Source organism: Equus quagga, chromosome 1, assembly GCF_021613505.1.
Source record: "Equus quagga isolate Etosha38 chromosome 1, UCLA_HA_Equagga_1.0, whole genome shotgun sequence".
Classification (NCBI taxonomy): Eukaryota; Metazoa; Chordata; class Mammalia; order Perissodactyla; family Equidae; genus Equus; species Equus quagga.
The window spans coordinates 89,872,275-89,887,057 of record NC_060267.1 but is presented as its reverse complement, the minus strand read 5'-3'; the positions used below and the strand labels follow the sequence as shown (position 1 = coordinate 89,887,057).

General features: G+C 60.4%; 2 protein-coding genes across 3 annotated transcripts in view; one reads left to right on the top strand and one right to left on the bottom strand.

Moving 5' to 3' along the window:
- PTPA (protein phosphatase 2 phosphatase activator) overlaps positions 1–800 on the bottom strand; it is a 32,316-nt gene extending 31,516 nt beyond the window's left edge. The window contains exon 1 of the mRNA XM_046643853.1: positions 578–800. Within this exon, the coding sequence (XP_046499809.1) occupies positions 578–785 (208 nt within the window). The 5' untranslated portion in view covers positions 786–800. The remainder of the gene's footprint in view (positions 1–577) is intronic.
- Positions 30–13,501, top strand: CRAT (carnitine O-acetyltransferase). 2 transcript variants are annotated; one of them, XM_046643839.1, is made up of 15 exons: positions 30–274; positions 2,478–2,615; positions 3,309–3,572; positions 5,698–5,816; positions 7,044–7,097; positions 7,633–7,798; positions 8,182–8,356; positions 8,849–9,027; positions 9,560–9,660; positions 10,056–10,175; positions 10,324–10,446; positions 10,545–10,680; positions 11,046–11,108; positions 11,851–11,988; positions 12,615–13,501. In XM_046643839.1, exons 2-15 carry the CDS (start codon positions 2,589–2,591, stop codon positions 12,828–12,830), a joined length of 1,881 nt encoding a protein of 626 aa, XP_046499795.1. In that variant the 5' UTR covers positions 30–274; positions 2,478–2,588; the 3' UTR covers positions 12,831–13,501. The 2 variants fall into 2 exon arrangements, with proteins under 2 accessions (XP_046499795.1, XP_046499785.1); XM_046643829.1 differs by lacking the exon at positions 2,478–2,615 and having other exon boundaries at positions 33–274.
- The last annotated feature ends 1,282 nt before the right edge of the window (positions 13,502–14,783 follow it).

Here is a 14,783-nt window from a genome sequence, read left to right as displayed (position 1 = left end):
GCGGTCAGCCGCAGGGTTCGCCGCCAGCGGGAGGCCCCGCCCCGAGCGTCCTCTGCCCCGGGACTGCCAGTCCGCCGCCCTCCGGGCCCCGAGGGTGGGCGCGGGGCCGCCTCTCCTGGGCGGCGGCGGTGACTGGGCGATCTTGGCCCGGAAGCTCTAGCGGGGACCCACCGACGGCGGCGGCGGCGCGGACTTTGTCCCGTGCGAGGGGCGGAGCGGACCGTGTGTCCGCGGGCGGGCCGCAGGGATGTTGGCCTTCGCAGCCAGGACCGTGGTGAGTGCGGCCGGGAGCCCGGCCTGGCTGGCCCTGGACGGGGCGGGCGGGTCGCGGGCCGGGCCAACCGTGCACCTGCGCCCGAGTGGGGGAAACGGGCCGTCGAGGCGACGCGGCCGGGCAGCTGCCGCGCAGCCCAACCTGCAGCCGCTGGGGTGGAGTCGACAGGTGGGCTTCCCCCATTTGGCCGGGCAAGAGGCTGAGGCTCAAGGTCAGAGGCCGGATCGAACCCACGGCCGATGGCGCTAAATTCCAACGACCCGGAAAAGACAGTGGGCACCTTGGTCTCAGGCAGCATCTCACCTTTAGACCCCGAGCCAAGGAGCAGAGAGACGGGGAGTGCCTCTCTCACGGTTGTTCTCTGACACACACCCTTCGCACGCTCAGCCTGGGCCGTTTCTGCCAAGGCTAGAGCCACTTCTCCAACCCCATCCAGCTGGTCAGCCTCCTTTGGCTTGTCAGATGGCTCCTGGGGAACTGTGTGTGGCCAGAGAAACTCACGTGGAGGCATCGGGCTGGGCTGCTCAGACATCTTCAGCACTGGCGGGAGGCAGCAGGTGGCAGCTCCATGCCCTCCCTCTCTACCAGTCTCTCCCCGAACCTGGCCACATCCAGCCTCCAGTCCTCCTCCGAGGGCAGCCTGGAGCAAGCAGTGCTGCTCTCCTGATTTGGATTCCTGCTCTCTCTACTCCAAGCATATCTCCGCTTGTATCTCCCTCTGGGCCAAGAAGAATATTCCGGTCCCAGAGGGCTGAGAGTACCCATCTGGGGCCAGTAGTGGAGAGCCTGTTGCAGGTCTTCCAGGACCCTAAGGCTCCACCTCGCCCTTGCCACTGCCACCTGGGTTGTGTCCCCCATCCCACAGACAGCCTCTAGGCCATTGTCCAGGACCTGCCGGGTGGCCTGATCACTTGTTCTGTTGTTAATACTGTCAAGCCAGTTTCACCTCCTGTGTACAGCAGAATGGGACACTGGCCCATCTTTCTGCACCATCCTCTCACCTTCTGGGCTTTATGAGGCAATGCTCCATTGCTATTGACAGGGTTTTCATGGCCAATTTTTCAGAAGTGGGTGGCCAGGTCCTTCTTCGTAGTTTGTCTTAGTCTGGAAGCTCTGCTGAAACCTATCCACCGTGGGTGACCCTGCTGGTATTTGAAATACCGGTGGCAGAGCCTTCACCATCACAGCAACATGCAGCCACCACAGTGTCACAACCGACAGATGGAGGGTGGAGTTCCCTGACCGGGAAACGATCCCCAGCTTGAGAGCACCAAATCTTAACCACCTAACCAGGGCTGGCCTGATCACTTTACTGCCAGGGAAACTGAGGCAAGGAGAGACTTAGCCAGAATCCCCTGGATCTGGTGACTCAAATCTAGCCCGATCCCAAAGCCAGCATCCTTTGGTTTATTTTGTTATTTTTTCCTTCTTCTTCTCCCCAAAGCCCCCCAGTACATAGTTGTGTATTTATAGTTGTGGGTCCTTCTAGCTGTGGCATGTGGAAGGCCGCCTCAGCATGGCCTGATGGTCAGTGCCATGTCCACACCCAGGATCTGAACCGGTGAAAACCCTGGGCCGCGGAAGTGGAGCGCGCGAACTTAACCACTCGGCCACGGGGCGGCCCCTCTTTGGTTTATTTTTAATCCCCCAAGTCCTCTACTCTTGGTGCCCAGCTGAATAAGCCAAAGTTCGAGAGAACCAGGCTTTGGTGGAAGGGTAGCCTGGAAGGACCCCCAGGAGTCCTAGAGGGAAACGGGGCGTGGGCAGGGCTCTTTGCAGCCACTGTGCGCTTACGCCCTTCCCCGTGTCTGCTCCCCTGCACCAACCCCAATTTTCAGGACTGATTTCAGGGTTGTGGTTTAACTTCAGCAGCCAGGCAGTTTCTGCTCTCCAGCCAAGTTTTCCCTCATCAAACAGACCTTGTAGATTCCAACAGGTGGACTTTTTAATACCTCTTGGCTTGTCTCCCTGGCACTGGGCCCATCCAGAGAAGAAAGGAGAAAGTTTCCCAGGTTTTCTCCTATTCCAGTGCCTATAGCCAGCCCTCTCACCTGTTCCTGATTCCTCCGCTTCTAGAAGCTGGGGCGGGTGGAGCAGCTGCTCCTGCTGCTGCCACAACCCTGGATGCCACCACAGCCACCAGAGTCAGTCTCCACTGCCGTCTCTGCCTCCCCCCTGAATCTTGACTCTTTTCTCTTTCCAGCCGGGGCAAGTGGCTGTCTCTTGCTAGGTTCTGCTCGCCCACTTGGTAGCACAGTTAGTCTTAGTGATCCAGCCGAGGCAGACAGACAGGGCTCAGAACCTCAGTCCTGCCATGGAGGACGGGCAGCAGAAAGAGAAGGTATGGAACGGAGCCTCTGCTACTTGCCTCTCCACTGCTGCCAGCAGCCTCAGACCCTCCTGCCTCTCTTTCTGCCCGCCTCCAGAGTCTCCTGGATTCTCTCGCTCTGCCACTTCTCACCCTCCTTGCCAGGCCGCTCAGCTCTCTCTTGCTGCAGCGCTGTCCCCGTGGCACCCCTACCCCTACCCCACAGACAGGAGAAAGGCCAAGGCCTCCACCCTCGCCGAAGCGTGCTGTCACCATCTGGCTCCCTCTGATTTTCTCTTCTTCCTTCTTATTTCATAACCTGGCAAGGGTGGGAGAAAAGGAAGTGGGGACCTCTGGGAGGGAGCAGTCACCTCACTGCTGGCTGGCTCGTCATCCCAGGATGAGAAAGGCAGGGCCCTGTGCATCCAGACAGGTGAGAGATCCCTCACCTGTGCCATCCACAACAGGTGCCATTCGTCCTGCCTTAGTTCCACTGAGCCCTGCCAAGATCAGTGGCCACACTCCCCCGCCCCCTCCCCACCTGCATCTCCAAGCCCCTGAGAGGCGGGGACAACTACCGCTTCTGGGCTGGGAAGCCAGGGCGGGCACCACCCAAGAGGCTGGCCCTGCCCCCAGGGATGGACGCATAAGTGCCAGGACTGCAGCTTTGGGATTGCCAGGGCCTCCCAGAGCCGAGAGAGAATGATCAAGATGTTCCATCTGCAGGTGAAGCCCCTGGGCTTCCTCAAGCCCTCCTCCTTGACGCGGGTTTCCGGCCGCTTCAAGGCGCACCAGGACTCCCTGCCCCGGCTGCCCGTGCCCCCGCTGCGGCAGTCCCTGGACCATTACCTCAAGGCGCTGCAGCCCATCGTGAGCGAGGAGGAGTGGGCCCAAACCAAGCAGCTGGTGGAAGAGTTTCAGACCTCGGGGGGCGTGGGGGAGCGCCTGCAGAAAGGGCTGGAGCGCAGGGCCAGGAAGACGGAGAACTGGGTGAGTGAGAACAAGGGAACACCGTGGACAAAGGTGCCAGCAGCCCGGCCTGCTTGGGGACAGAGGCTGGAGTGGAGAGCAAGGGCAGGGGTGCCCGGAGAAGTCACTTGGGCTTGAGCTCAGAGGGGGCCACAGGCTGGCTTCAAGCCGGGCATTTGCGGTGTTTGTGACAGATCGCCCTGGTTCTGTGTCTCAATCTGTCCGCCAGTGCGTTCAGCTTGTGGAAATGTGTCTACACTGATGCTCCATGCACTTTTCTGTATGCGTCTTATGCCTCAACATAGAGTGAAAAAGACCACCCTGGCTGCCGGGAGGGAAGCGAAAGTGGGGTGGGAGGCAGGTGGGGAGGCTGGTGCCATCGCCCGAGGGAGAGGCTGGCGCGGACAGGGTAGAAAGGCGTTCGGGCCAGGACGTGTGTTAGAAGCAGCACCAGTGGCCCTTGCTGCTGGGGGCCGGGGGCGGGGGGAGCAGTTCTGGCCTGACTTAACTGCACTGGGGGAGGGAGAGATGGGGATGGCCGGGAAAGAGCAGGTGCGGGAGGGAACCGAGCCAGTTCTGGAACAATAAAGTGGGAGGCGCTATGAGGGGAGTGGGGGCTGCACAGAGGAGGGTGGGCCATGCGTTCTGAGCCTCGGCAGGTCCGGGCCTCAGTCTCCGGAATCAGGCAGCTGGCCCCAGAAGGTGCTTAGAGAGTCTGGGGTCCGGCAGTTTTCCAACTTTGTTTAGCCCAGAACTCCTCTTCAAACAGAAGCTTCTGGCTAAAGGGGTGAGGTCCCACCTTCCACACTCACAGGGCCCCTTAAGGGGCTCTGCCACTGCCCAGCAGATTCTCTTTGGGAGAATGCCCACATCTGCAGGGTTCCCCCCATTTCCTGAACTGTGGCCAGAAGCTCTGAGATCCCTGGTGGAGGGGGGCCCCTGGCTAAAGGGCAGCCCAGCTGTCCCCAAGGGGAAGAAGCTCCTAGCTGCCCCTCTCTGATCTATAGATGAGGAAACAGAGGCCCAGAGAGGTAGATTGAAAGCCCAGAGCCACACAGCAGCTCTCAGGGAGGTCCCAAGCTATAGAGGAGATCTGGTTGATCAGGGACCATGTCCTCTGGCCACAAGTCAGCAGACAGCAGTTGCCCAGTGATCTGCTGTGCAACCTGGGCATGTTGCCCTCCCTTGCCTCTTGCCAAAGGCTCAAGACTAGTGGCCTGGTGCCACAGGCCATCAGGTCCCCAAGGGGAATCTGTGGTGAAGAGGCACGTCCCACTGCTGTTTGAGATGGGATGAGGAAACACAGTGGGAGCCCGGTCTCCAGGGATTGAGGGACCTGCCAGAGAGGCCTGTACTGGCCCTGTGCTCTGGGGCACAGCGAGGGGATGTTGCAGTCAGCACATAAGGCCCAAGGGTGAGTTACACAGCCCCAAGACGGGAGCCTGTCACAGCATGTCCATGGCTGGTCCCCAGAGAGACACTGCTCACCTGGTGGAAACAGCCTCACCTCTGGCAAAGGCCAGACCGCTGGGTGGAGATGCAGAGTGTGTCACCCACATCTTGTCACTAGTGCGATGATTTATGCTCACAGTGAGCTTCCTCCAGATCTCCCTGACCTTGAGGTCCAGGCGGGTGTCCACTCCCCACTCTGCCGCCCACGACACTGAGGCCACAGAGGACCAGGGTCCCAAGGGCCGCACTGAGCCCTGGGCTCCTGTCTCCATGGAGACGCCTTCTGCAGACTTCCTTTTTATGTATCTTTCTTTTTTCCTTTCTGTCTATCAGACATGCATTTTTATTTCTAAAAGTAGTAAAATCATTGACTAAAGATTTGTAAGATAAAGCAAAAGGATTCACATTGCTGCCTCTTTCCTCCTGCCCGCTCGCCCTCCCCACCCGGTTCCCTGACAGCCCTTTTCCCTCACTGCTTCTCTTGCTAATGCTGGTTGGCTCAGGCTGAGGGGAAGATGATGGAATGCTGCTGGTGGGTTTAGGCGGGTGGGGGTTCTAGATCTGAGCATTCACTTTGAGAATCTGTGCTCCATAGAGAGGCCAGAGGGGGCCCAGCCTGGTCCCCTGGGCCTGGTGGCTATGGGGCACCAGGTCCCTGCCCACCCCTCCTCACAGGCTCTGGTTCTTTGCCCAGCTGTCCGAGTGGTGGCTTAAGACAGCCTACCTCCAGTACCGCCAGCCCCTGGTCATCTACTCCAGCCCTGGTGTAATGCTGCCCAAGCAGGACTTTGTGGATCTGCAGGGACAGCTCCGGTGAGTGGCCGAGGCTGGGGCAGGGCCAGGGGGCAGCAGGAGCAGGGCTCCAGGCATTTTCAGGGCCCTGAGGGCCACTTCCCCCAGGAGACTGGAGGGGCCTCAGCCCTGTTCATTGTCTTTCATCCCCACAAACAGCCTTATGAAGTAGGGAACATCATCCCTATTTTACAGATGGGGAAACTGAGGTTCAGAGCAGTGAAGGGACCTGCCCAAAATCACTTCTCAGAATTAGCCAATCCGGGACAGGCAGCAAGGTTTTCCCGGCTCCAAAGCTTCATAACTGTTAACCACCAAACTGGGGACCAGGTCCCTCCCCTCCCCCTATGCCTGAAGCTACCCCTCTCCCCAATTCTGGCCCTTCACCCCTCCTTCCCTCTCTTCTCAGCTGGCTCCAGGGTGACCTTTGTACACAGTCCCTTTTTCCACATTCGGCCATGTCACTTGCCCTGGCCTCTGTTCCAGTCCTACCTAGGATAAAAATACCAGTGACGGGGATCTCCTGCCCAAGGGCTAGCCACTCACAGCCACCACCTGCTTCTCTTAAAGGGACCAGGGCTCCCCGGGAAGGGCCAGGGGTTCAGGGCCAGGAACTCTAGCCCATGTTCCCCATGTTGGGGGTCAGGGGCAGCCCCAGGCATTAGGCATGGTTGGTGTGGCCCAGACAGTCCAGGGAGGAAGGCCAGCTTGAGGGAGGTGGCCTGGGGGACACAGAGGCCCAGAAACAGGAAGGGACATAGCTAAGGGGACACCACAAGCCACTGCCCTCCCATTCCCACTCCCCCTGCCCCGAGGTCCCAGGTCCCTCCATAACTGATGCTTCAGAGCTGGGTGACCTCCTTCCAGACTCTAGGCTATATGGACCAGAGCCTCAGGCCCTTTGGGGTGGACTCAGCCAGTACTGACTCGTAATCCAGCCATAATCATGCTGCCATTTATTAGCACCTAAATCCTGTTAGGTGCTTGGCCACCAGCATCTCCCTGAGCCCTCCTGACAGTCCTCCCACTAGAAATTAGAAGAAAGCAGGTTCAGAAGGGTGAGCTGGGACTTGAACACAGGTCCTGCGCCTGGACTTGGCCCAGCATCCTGCAGCAGCACCTGAGGAGTGGAGCAGTTCGTCTCCTCTCCTGCCTCGGCCTCTCCCTTCACCCAGCGGGCGTCTGACTCAGGGACCTCCTTTGGTTGGAACGTTCACACAGCTTCTGATCTCTGATTGGTTTCCCCAGGTTCGCTGCCAAATTGATCGAGGGTGTGTTGGATTTCAAGGCCATGGTTGACAAGTGAGCAGCCCTGCCCTGCCCCTCCCACCTAATTATTCACCCAGTGACAGCCCAGCCCCGAGCCCTGGCCCAGGACGTCAGCCCGTGTGCTGGGCAGACCCAGAGCCCGGTGCCTTTCTCTTCCTGTTGGCCTGGCCTCTTTTGGGGTTAGGGAGACAGAGCATGGGCATTGGGATGCCTAGGTACTCTGCTCCAGCTTCTGGGACCTCTTCCTGATGACATCCCGAGAGACCCTGGAATTGGCATCCCAGCCAAAGAGGACCTCGGGAGTTGACTCGCTTCTTCATGTCTTCTGTGTCAAACTGAAGTGCAGAGAAGGGAAGGGAGTATCCGGGGTGACTCACAAGCAGGGCCTGTCCAGGGTGGAATGCAGGCCTCCTGACCCCAGCCCAGCCCTGACAGACCCCCTGCTCATGCTGAGTGGGAGTAGGGACGTGAGGGGCGCGACACTGCTATGTGAGCCCCCGCGGCCTGGCCCAGCAGCTCCCTGTTGGTCCTGCCCTCCTCCCCGCTGACCATGCCCCTGCCCCCACAGCGAGACCCTGCCCGTGGAGTACCTGGGGGGAAAGCCGCTGTGCATGAACCAGTACTATCAGATCCTGTCCTCCTGCCGCGTGCCGGGCCCCAAGCAGGACTCGGTCATCAACTTCAGCAAGACCAAGAAGCCGCCCATGCACATCACCGTGGTGCACAACTACCAAGTGGGTAGGCCCCCTGAGGCCTCATGCCCACGCCGCTACCAGGGAGGAGGCCGCCAGGCCAAAAGTCAGCTTCCCCAGTTCGCCTGCCCCTGGACTCCCCAGGATAGGCATGCCCTGGGCGTCTCCACTGGGGCCCGGCGAGGCCCTGGCCTGACGGAGGGCAGGAGGGGCTGTGGGCCTACCCCACAGCCTGGGGAGAGCAATGCAGGGACGTCCTCCCCGTCTCACCTTTGGCCCAACCCCATCCCCTCCTCGGGGCCTGGGACGGTGCTGGCTGTGACCTCTGGGCTGCCAAGGCCAGGAGGCGGCTGGGGTGGGAGGTGACTGCTGCCAGTCTGAGACCCCACCAGCCCCCTTCTCTCCACCTGCCTGTACCCTGACAGTTTTTTGAGCTGGATGTGTACCACAGCGATGGGACGCCCCTGACTTCCGATCAGATCTTCACGCAGCTGGAGAAGATCTGGAACTCGTCACTGCAGACCAACAAAGAGCCCGTGGGCATCCTCACCTCCAACCACCGCAACTCCTGGGCCAAGGCGTACAACACCCTCATCAAAGGTGCCCCCGGGAGGGCATGGGGAAGGGAGGGAGGCCCACATCCCAGCCTCTGCCCACACTAGGCCCGGGGCGGCCACATTTCTCACTGAGTCCTCTCAACTCAGGTTGGGTGTTGTCGGCTCCATCTCTCAGATGAGGATCCTGGGCTCAGTTGGGTTAATTTAGTTTCCCTCTATTAAGTAGCAAGTTGCAATGAGAGTCCAGTCCTCAGACTGAGGAGCCCACCTTTACCTCCACATTCCCCCCAAATCCTCTGTTGGTCACGGGCGTCATCCCCAGAGTCAGACTGCCGCACTGACCCTGGGCTTCTGTTTCCTCGCTTCTAAAATGGGTCAGGTGTTGGGCCCTGCCTCACGGGGTGCTGCAGGGCCCTAGTGAGTATCCAGCTCTGAAGCCAGCTCTTAGCACTCGGTGAATGTTCTGGAGGCCTCCGAGGCCTCCCCAGGCCTGACACTCTCCCCGTCTTGCGTCTCCCCCACCATGCCTCCACAGACAAGGTGAACCGAGACTCGGTGCGCTCCATCCAGAAAAGCATCTTCACCGTGTGCCTGGACGCGCCCGTGCCTCGGGTCTCAGAGGACGTGTACCGCAGCCGCGTGGCCGGCCAGATGCTCCACGGCGGGGGCAGCAAGATCAACAGTGGCAACCGCTGGTTCGACAAGACGCTGCAGGTGAGGACCAGGCTGGGCCATGACTCCCACCCCAGACACACACCCAAATTCAGCCCACTGCAGCCTCGGGACTTCCTGCCCCTCCACCTGAGCATCCCGGCCTCCCAGCTTGTAAAGCTGGTGGGAAGCCAGCAGGTGAACGCGGCTGTAATTACCAGACCATCAGCATGTCATTACTGGGCCTGGCCCAGAAACTGCTGTCACCCCCAACTCACCCCTGCAGCACGTCAGAGAGAGTCTGCGATGTGGGCCAGGCAGAGCAGTGCGATCTCAGCCATGACTTTCCGTCTCTGCATCTGTGAAATGGGGTGGTGGTAGGACTCCCGGAAGGGTAGCTGCAGGGACTCAGTGAGGTATGTCAGCACGGGACGTGCGTGGCATGGCCTGGGATGGGCCCCCGCTGAGTGTTAACTGTTGTTCATAACAGTAATGTCAGCACAACCCCTTAGGTGGCTTTAGAGAGGCTCTTCCCACTGGACCCAGCCAGAGAGCGGTTCCGGGGGCCTGGCTAATGCCCCGTTTCCCTCCGCAGTTCATCGTGGCCGAGGACGGCTCCTGTGGGCTCGTTTATGAGCACGCAGCAGCAGAGGGGCCCCCCATCGTTGCCCTTGTGGACCACGTCATTGAATTCACGTGAGTGTAGTTCTGCCACTCTCCACCCAGGTCCCCAGCTTCAGTGACAGGTGACACATAGGCAACAGACTGGCTCCTCCCTTACACCTGGGAATCTGTTTCTTCCAAGGGAGCCAGAAGAGGGCCTGGGTTTTAGAGTCAGTCAGACCTGGGTTGGAATTCTGGCTTTGCCACTTCCCAGCTCCGTGACCTTGGACAAGTCTCTTCCCCTCTCCTGGCCTCCTCCGTTTGGCCACTTGAAAGCTGGAGTGAAACAGTTTTCAGAAAAGCAAACCCAGGAGTCTCCTGGGGCTGGCCCCCTCCAGCTTCAGGGACGCATCCTCCCCACCCCAATCGCAGGGGTGGGCTAGGGACCCAAGCACCAGCACGAGCCTGAGGCCCTGTGTCTCCTGCAGGAAGAAGCCTGAGCTCGTGCGGTCTCCCATGGTGCCCCTGCCCATGCCCAAAAAGCTGCGCTTCAACATCACCCCTGAGATCAAGAGCGACATCGAGAAGGCCAAGCAGAACCTCAGCATGTAGGTGCTGGGCGCTGGGCCGCAGGCCTGACAGCCTCCCGTCGGGGCTATCGTTATACCTGGCTCATTCTGAGACCACTCTTGGGCCCTCCCTGGGGTTGGCAGGGCCACCAGGTGCCTGCTCCTCACCTGCCCTCTCCCGCCCCAGCATGATCCAGGACTTGGACCTCACTGTGATGATGTTCCATCACTTTGGGAAGGACTTCCCCAAGTCGGAGAAGCTGAGCCCAGATGCCTTCATCCAGATGGCACTGCAGCTGGCCTACTACAGGTGCGCCCTGCCCTGCCTGCCCGTGAGGGAGGGCTGAGACCTGGGGCAGAGGTGGGGGCGACCTGCCAGGGGTGTGCTTAGTGCCGTCTCCCACCCAGGATCTATGGGCAGGCCTGTGCCACGTACGAAAGCGCCTCCCTGCGCATGTTTCACCTGGGCCGTACCGACACCATCCGCTCAGCCTCCACAGACTCGCTGACCTTCGTCAAAGCCATGGATGATTCCAATGTGGCGGTGAGAGGTCTGGGGGGAGGATGGGGGCGCTGGGCTTGAGCTCTCTCCCTTCCTGTTCATTCTGTCGACACGTGCATTGAGTACCTACTATGGTGGGCAGTGGGAATCTAACAGAAAAAGGAGCCATGAGTTTAGTCCTGAGCTTTCTGGCAGCCAAAGAGAAAAAGGAATTATTCGTTCATTTGCTCATCGGCAATGAGCATCTGCCCTATTCAGGCCTTGGCTGGGGACTGACTAGAGAGATGGCAGTTCCGGTTCCTGCTCTCAAGGAGCTCAGCATCTAGGTCCAGGTGGGGAGTGGGCTGCTGAGGTGGGCAGCAGGGACAGGGCAGGGACAGCAACTCCCTCCTACCCTCACCCCCCAGGGGCAGCAGAAGGTGGAGCTGCTGCGGAAGGCAGTGCAGGCCCACCGAGCCTACACTGATCGGGTGAGTAAGCCCCTCTTGTCCCTACTTGCTTGACCTGTGACATTTCCCACCTGTCTGTCCATCTGTCTGTCCATTCCTGCAGCAAATGGCTGCTCACCCTCTCAGCATCAGCCATCCCTCCCCTGAGCTTTGGTGCACCCGGAGTGAGGCTGAATATCCCCATTTTTAAGTTGGAGAAACAGAGGCCGAGCCCAGTGGCTGCCCTGTCCTGGCGTGGCCTCTGGCTCTTGTGTCATGCTCTCTCCCCAGTACCCCTGGAGCCGGGAAGCTGAGGGTGTGCACGGTCTGGCAGACAGTGGGGTTCCTGCCCTTTGACAGCTTGTGCTGCAGTCAAGGGGATGCAGGGCTGGGCTCCCATCTGCTCTGGCTCCGAGCACCTGTGTTTGCCAGGCTCTGCCCATCTTACATGCAGACATCCCATGAGGGGAGTTCAGTGACAGTCCCCATCGTACAGATGAAAACACTGAGGTTCCAAGATATAAGTGACCTGCCAAGATCCCACAGCCGGGATGGGGCCAGGCCACCCAGCTCCAGGCCTATGCTCTTAAATCTTGCAGTGTCCTGCCTCCCTGGGCCTCAGTTTCCCCATCTGTGAAGTGAGGGCTCTCCTGCCTGGATGCTCTGGTCTCATGCGTCCAAGGGGCCAGTGGATGAAAGAGGTGTTGCTGCCACGGGTTCTGAGGAGGGCAGCAGCACCCTGTGGGCCCGCGGCCCCTGCTCCTGACAGCTCCCCCTCCTGCAGGCCATCCGCGGGGAGGCCTTCGACCGGCACCTGCTGGGCCTGAAGCTACAGGCCATTGAGGACCTGGTGAGCATGCCAGACATCTTCATGGACACCTCCTACGCCATTGCCATGCACTTCAACCTCTCCACCAGCCAGGTGGGCCATTGCCCCAGAGCCATCTAGGGGTCCCTGCCCTCTGGGCCTCTGCCACTGCCCTGGGGGGATGGAGAAGAACCCACTGGAGCTAGAGCTGGACACAGGCTGCACTGAATGGAGCCCCGGTCCAGAACGTGGTCAGACCTTAGTGATGTGGCCCACCCAGGCCACGACAGGCCCACTGAGAAGAAGCTGAGTTCTGGCAGAAGAGCTAGGGTCAGGGGCTTCACTGGGACCCCCCCCCTCAACAGGAGAATCAGCTTCATTCATTCACTGGTCAGACATGAAGGAATGTGTGATCTGTGCCAGCCTGTACTGGGCACGGGACACATCAGGGACAGACCACTGGCCCTGCCCCAGGGGCTAGTGACCACCCCCCCCAGGAAGTGCTGGGGGGTCCAGGGAGTCCCAGGGAGGGAGCAGTTGAAGCCCCCTGCAGGAAGGTCAAGGAAGGCTCCGCAGAGGGATGACACCAGAACTGCCCCTAAAGGATGAGCGCGAGTAACCAGGTTGCTGGAGAAGAGAACGGGGCACCTGAGGCAGAGCACAGTTGGAGCAGAGCTACCGTGGGGCTGGGGGTAGCCGGCGGGGTAAACATGAGAGCCTTGGTCCTGTGCTGTCCCCAGGTCCCTGCCAAGACAGACTGTGTCATGTTCTTTGGGCCCGTGGTCCCAGACGGCTATGGTGTCTGCTATAACCCCATGGAGGCCCACATCAACTTCTCCGTGTCGGCCTACAACAGCTGTGCCGAGACCAACGCTGTCCGCCTGGCGCACTACCTGGAGAACGCACTCCTGGACATGCGTGCTCTGCTGCAGAGCCACCCCCGGGCCAAGCTCTGAGCCTCCCCTGCTCAGGCCTGCCACTGCCACAGCCAAGCCACCTTGGGGTGGGCCACCCACCAGGGCTCCCCTCCTTTGCTCCTTCTCCCCCGGGCCCTGCAGGTCTGACTGAACCAGGGACAGCACCCCCAGCAGGGCCTGCAGGCCGGAGCCAAGTGCCTGTGGTGGGTCATCCCCAGTACCTGCAGGGCCAAGTTCTGGGCTGAGTTCAGAGGCTGAGCAGGACGTAGGCCAGGAGCCCAGCGAGGCCACCGAGGCCTCCCCCGGGGAAGGAACCCGCTGAGCGTCCCTCAGGCTGGGAGACTGGGAGGACCTTTTTTCTCCAGCTCAGCTCTGGCCAGTCCCTACCATCTGCACAGCCGGGGTCTATACGCCAATCCCCAAGCTCCCGAGGACCTAGAGGCAGGATTACCTGGAGCTGGGGGCTCCAGGCCCCGCCAAGGCTAAGATGCCGGGATGTGAGGTATACTGGTGAAGGGCTCGCCCAAGGCCTCGCCTCAGCCCCACCCTGCATCGCGCTGCCATCTCCATTGTGGCTGCCATGCTCTTTTGAATAATGTGGCTCAAGAGCTCCCGCTCGCTTGCTTTCACTCAGCTCGGTTCCTGACCCACGTTCCTGGTTGTATCGTAGAAATGTGAGGTGATTAATAAAGGGGGAAGTTTTTGGTGAAGAGGTGTTTCAGCCAAGGAGGGGGGCAGGGTGGGGGCGGACGCCTTCTACCGGCTTTCTCTGCGTCTGGGAGCTGGTGTCCAAGCAGCCAGTGGCCCAAGGGCTCCCAGAGGAGCCAAGAGGAAGGGACTTCAGGCCTGGGTCAGGGAGCCAAGGGTCAGCTCCGACCTCAGGGCTCTGGGCCAGAATGGCCCCAGACTCAGGGCTGTGTTCACAGACAGCTCCCTCCTACCCATGACTTGGGCCTCTCCAGTCCCATGGGCTGTGGGTGGGGACAGCTCTCCCAGGGGGCTGTGGGGCCCTGTAGCCTCGGGTCTGGAGGGCTGAAGTGTGTGATGGATACCCAGGGCCCAAGGCCTCATCCTGCCACCCCCAGCTGAGCCCAGCAGGAGTGGTGGCTGAGCAGGCACACACCCCCAGCGCTAGCCACTGCCTGGGGCCACCTGATCAGAACCCTCTACCTGCCCCCAGCCCCATGCACCTGGCAGAGGCAGGGTGTCCCCCCAAAGTCAGCTGGGCTGTTTGTAGAGAGAAGAGTCTCCCTCTGAGGGACACTCTGGCCCTGAGGAAGGCACATGTGAAACCCAAGAGCAGAGGCCAGGGCAATAGGGCGGGAAGGTCACCGAGCCTGTGAGCCAGGTGCTTCGTGGCCTGGCTGACCTGCAATGGTCACGAGTTTTCTCCATTTTTCAGATGAGGAAACTGAGGCTCCAAGAAGGCATACCACTTACCCAGAGTCCCAGGGAACAAGAAGTGGACCCCAGACCATGGGGGTTGGGGGGTGTTGTCCTAGGCCTGGTGGCTCCTCGGGACCCCAGCAAGGCCAGCAGGGTGGGGTAAAGCCAGGGGAAGGGGGATGTGAGTGCCTGTTCAGGGGTCACGAGCATGGGGACCTGGCAGAGAATTCCCCCACGACAGCAGGCGCGCCTTGCCCCGCTTAGGCTGCCCTTGGCGTCCCCCAGCCTGGGTCTTGTCTGTACAGTGCAGGTACGCTGCTCCCTCTGCAGCGCCTGGGAGTCCCGGGAAGCAGGGCCCATGGCAGGAGTTGGAGTGCTGTGTGAGCAGTGCTGGGGAGGGGAGAGGGACCCAGGCCAGGCCGCCACACGGCCAGACACCAGGACTCCCGGAATTCAGGTTCTAAGAACCCTATGGGTCTGAGTATAAGGCAGAGTTTTTTCCCCAAAAAATCTTTCAGAAGTGAGAGCATCCTCTTGCATTTGAGTTGTTACACATCTCGTGATACGGAGGCTCGCTCAGTTCTTTAGAGCTGCCCAGTACTGTTG